This window comes from Marasmius oreades, chromosome 5 (genome assembly GCF_018924745.1).
Source record: "Marasmius oreades isolate 03SP1 chromosome 5, whole genome shotgun sequence".
Lineage (NCBI taxonomy): Eukaryota > Fungi > Basidiomycota > Agaricomycetes > Agaricales > Marasmiaceae > Marasmius > Marasmius oreades.
The window spans coordinates 1293919-1298692 of record NC_057327.1 but is presented as its reverse complement, the minus strand read 5'-3'; the positions used below and the strand labels follow the sequence as shown (position 1 = coordinate 1298692).

General features: G+C 41.7%; 1 protein-coding gene across 1 annotated transcript; it reads right to left on the bottom strand.

The window, feature by feature from the left end:
* E1B28_008443 (uncharacterized protein) lies at nt 1-947 on the bottom strand (the record flags this gene model as incomplete). Its single annotated transcript, XM_043153248.1, has 6 exons — nt 1-21; nt 71-208; nt 263-508; nt 563-619; nt 671-727; nt 774-947. 6 exons carry the CDS (start codon nt 945-947, stop codon nt 1-3), a joined length of 693 nt encoding a protein of 230 aa, XP_043008532.1.
* Nucleotides 948-4774: the final 3827 nt, after the last annotated feature.

Below are 4774 nucleotides of genomic sequence, written 5' to 3'. Positions count from 1 at the left end.
TCACTTCAAGTGAGCCAAGGGCTAGAAAAAGATTAGCAATGTTGGAATGAAGAAGGAGTAAAGGACTTACGACTACAGGAGATGAACAAAGTTGATCGACCTCGGACTCTCCAGAATCGTAATTTTTGGTCTCTTCCTCATTGGCGTGAGGATCCACCGCTTCTTCAGCCTCTGACACAGACTCTGGCTCTGTAGTAGTGACTTTGATCTAAAGGAAAGGATAGCTAAGTGAAAAAGAAAAGAGAAGAAATGTAAGACTTACGTTCTTCGAGGATCGGGTAAACTTTGCCTTTTTGGAAGGAGGAGGAACCTCCTCGACCTCAATTTTGGAGCTTGCGGATGGACTTTGAGCCTTATTCTTCTTGCTGGAACAGTTGCGCTTGGGGGCCGGTGTTTCTTCGAGGACTTGTCGGTACTCCGGTGTCCAAACGTGAGGCTGAAAATCAGAGGAAGGAAGGACTTCACGAAGATAATTGAGCGGAGGAGAAGTTTTTAAGTTGCAAGGAGGCTTTGAAAGGATAGTTAGTATAGCTAAAGAAAAGGAATACAAAGGAATATGCACCATATGAAAACTGTCCCAGCTGGCAAGCTGAGCCGGTGTCAATACACCAGATGAACTCTGAAATCAGGAGGGTGCAAGTTGAGAAATAGTGACGATGAGGCTCCTGACCTTAGCAGGGAAAGAGTGAAGATGGTAGTAGTCACGGAACTTGGAGGCAATCATGTCCTAGAGAGTTCGTTAGAAAAAGAAAAGGAAAAGGAAAGATACTCACTAGGCCACTTTCTTCAAAGAAGAAGGCCCGGTCAATGAGCTTTTGATGCTCTTCTTCGCTCCGAACTTGTTTTGTTAAAGCATCTTGGAAACATCGGTGAACGCGATAAAGCACGTTGTTGAACGCGCTGAGGTCTTCGTCGACGAATTCACTGAGGCCATCACAAGTGGACATGATGAGGGAGAGTGGAGAAAGTGGACGCGTTGAGAGGAGGATGAAAGGGAAAAGGAAGAATGGAATAAGTCGCAAAAGGGGGACATACCTTTTAAAAGGGGAGTTCGGGAATACCCGAATTAACTTAGAAAATATTTGACTTACCTCTCGTGGGAGTAGCGGGGTGGGAACTTACGAATTGGGAAATGATTTTGCTATTCATAGAACTGGGACCCTTGATGGCTCAGATCTTTTGAATTGTGAAAAGATCTTAGTGATAAGATCGACCGGAAAAGGATAGATAGGTATGCAGGGCCTAAAACCCACGGGAAACATAGACCGATATCGTTGAAAAAGTCCATTCCAACGAGAAAAACATTGCGAAATAAGGCAATTTCGTTGCGGATTGACTCCGGGGAACCAACAATGGACTGAGGACATTCCTCCCCCCCTGTTGGGGGGAGATATCACGCTGAAAATTGGATTTAGCCTTAATATGCACATTTTTAATCATTTTATTAACATTTGAGTTATAAAATAAGGGAATGTAGGACTAGGGTGAGCCTGAACTACTAGTCAAAGCACAAGCCTCTATGTGAGACTTTAGCAGTACGAAAAGTACAGAATCAGAAAGACGAGAGACTTCGCAAGGTTTCAAAAACGGTAGAAACTTCAAGAAGCAGCCTCTTAAAAACCTTCATATTTTGAATAGAAGGCCTCATCTGACTTGCAGAATGCTTGGGGCGAACATAGGGAATTTATTGAACACTTTACTTTGACTTCACAAAGTATTGTTGGACAACTCGGACTTAAAGGAAATAACAAAGGATATATCGGACAAAGGACCTACATGCAGACTTAGGATAGAAATATCCGATGCCCATGAAGTCATAGGAAAAGGAGAGGATTACAACGTTCCGAAATAAAGGAAATCTAGACCTCGCAAAGTTGACATAATGGTTGTTACTGGAGACAGGAACACAGGAAATATGTCATGGACGGTGACTGGTTCTTTTCCTTATTTAGAGGACATCAGGACAATGGTGACATAGGAGATATGTTTCCAAGAATATGTGGGCAACTCGGAGACCTCGGGAAGTCTAGGCTCTGTCAGCATAACATGGATACAGACAGGGGACTCTTGGCTTATTATTTTATTCATGGTTTCTGGCACAATCTCTGGCATTATACCCAATTAGGCGAGTTTCTGTTCGACTGAAAGGGATTTTATTATTATTCTCAAGTTTACTACATATCTCGGACTTTTATTATTTTTATTTAGAAAAGTGTATATAAGGAGGGAGGGTAGCAGGAAATTTCCCCCAGCAGCCTACGAGTGGAGACGCAGTTCACCTACTAGTGCTAGCTCAAGGATTTTACCTTTGCCCCTCACTTTGTCGAAGTTTGGTGTTCTGTGTTTGGATTGGATTGATTTGGACCTATTGCAATTTGGATTTGATTTGATTGTTATTGGAATTGAACTTGGATTTTGAAGTCAATTTGGACTTATATTGAATTGGAATTGCATTTGGACTACTTGAACTTCGTGAAGTCTTGAGAAAAGCTTTGTTGAATCCTTATTGTTGAAATGTTGAATTAGTGTTTTGTCTTGTCATTTGATAAGAAGGAATAGAAACTTGATTGAACCTTAAAAACCAAATATCCCTATATTCTCTCTTTCTTAGTGCCTCTTAGTGCAAACTAAAGCCTTAGAATACTGACCTCCACCCCTTACTCTAAGAACACTCTTTTGGTGTGGCTGGTTTGCGCACTTCATGCTTGAGGTGTGTTTTCCAGTCCCATTAGTAGGGCGTTCCAAGCGTTATTAGCGTCTTGGGAGGTATGTATCCAGGAGCACATGGCAGGTACATGTGGTTGCTTTCAACAACCCATTTGCCTGAGCTGAACCAGCTCACAGGGACCAGACTTAATTAATAATCACTTACAGTAATTCATTTCGCGTAATGATGGGAGCACCGTAGTACAAATTTCATAGGCGTGGGAAAAAACCCTTAAATATCTGGGCATAAGTGGGACTATGAATGTCATCTAAGGTAAGAGTAATTTGAACGATTGGAGACTATTGCCCATGACGGACACAAAAACTAAGTCCTCGGCAGACACGAATGCTAAGACCCACGACGGATCACGAAACAGTAATCAAGACCTTGGTGGCCTATGGACAGATAGTTCTCAAGTTTGACCTCGACAGTCTCATATGTTCAAATCAAATCTTATCGTATTAGGTTCTGCTATGAACGGTTCTGTGAAGACTACAAGTCTTCTCATAGTACAGTCCCTTAATATACCAGTGCATAGTAGAATGTAGAGAGTAGAACTCGGTGAATTACTGCTTAAGTCCTCTGCTCATAGTGTTCTACAGGTTTTGAATGGTCATACAGTTTTCTGACACGATCTATGGCTCTCTCTAACTGGTCTAGCTGCGCCTACAGCACATTCTACTGGTGGCACTAGCTTTAACTAGCAACTTGGGCTCACTCTAGTTCTTAATATGATAAATATCGCTCTGTAGCACTGTTTAAAGTGCAAAAAGAACCTTGTAGCATAGTCAACTAAGTCGCATTACCGTTATAGAGACTTGATCATTTTAGGCATATGACTCAGATGGCGACACATCATGGCAATTTCCAGACCTCATTCAACAGGACCACCATCATTAACCTCCTCTGAACTGTGAGGTAAGTTTTTCCTCTTCATACTTCGTATTACAGATTTGTAGTAGTTATAATAAGAAGTTCACAATTACTAAATTACTTGCATGAACCCTCATAAATGTCAAAAAGACGTTGTCTAGATTGTTTATTAATTCAACTTGGAAAAAAAACCTATACCTACACTGTCAGTCTGTAACTAGAATGAATTATTGATAAAGATTCTCACAGTTTCCGTCTCAAATCTGCTAGCTGGGGTGCACACATACATCCAAGCATTGACAATGCCTGCCAGCCATGCAAGCTACTTCAATATTGAGGCTGTAGTCCACTGGATGACAACGACGACTACTCATCTGGTTTGGATGACGATGATGCTGAAGGTATCTAGTTTAGGTCTTGATAAGTCTTTGTTGCATTGACTTCCTTGTTTTGATAGAGTGCAAGTTTATAGAAGATAGCGCAGGTTCACAATCAAATATGCCAACAATACCATACTACCAAAATGCTAATTACAACCACCCACCTCAAACATTCATCGATATGCTTCACAACAAGTATGCTAACCAAGTCATGCAGCTCCTCAACAAGAATTATCAAATGCACCAATGGCTTCCTTCCATCCAATTACCCCAATATTACGATGACATGGTGAAGGTGTCATGAACTGAACCAGGGGGCACCCTACTGTTGACTTTTCCACCTATGGAGTCAACTACGGTCAGACTCGAGGTATGATCAAGGAGAATGTCATGTGAAAGGGTCAATTCATAGGAGAGTACTCCTAATCTTACTTAGGAGAAGGGGTCATCAGTATAGGAGTACAACCCTTTCTATTAGATAGGTATATAAGGAGTACTTAGTAGTAGATAGTTCCCTAGAATTTGATCTCCTTTCGTCACCTCTCTGTCCTGATTCTCTATCCTTTTCCTATCTTTGTCTTTTGCCTCTGCTCTATTCACTCTGTCACTCTACGTTGTCCAGGTTGCCTTTATTAGGGGACTCACTGTCCAGTCATGAGTCCAGAATCATCCTAGAGTCCCTTCCTTTGTGTTAGAGTACAGGATGGGGTACACATGGATTAGGTATGTGGTACCCTATATTGGTGTGCGTTAGGTACTGTCTATTGTATGCTCTCGTCATTGTTGGAGTACTGGCTCGTAAGAGTACAGTCCT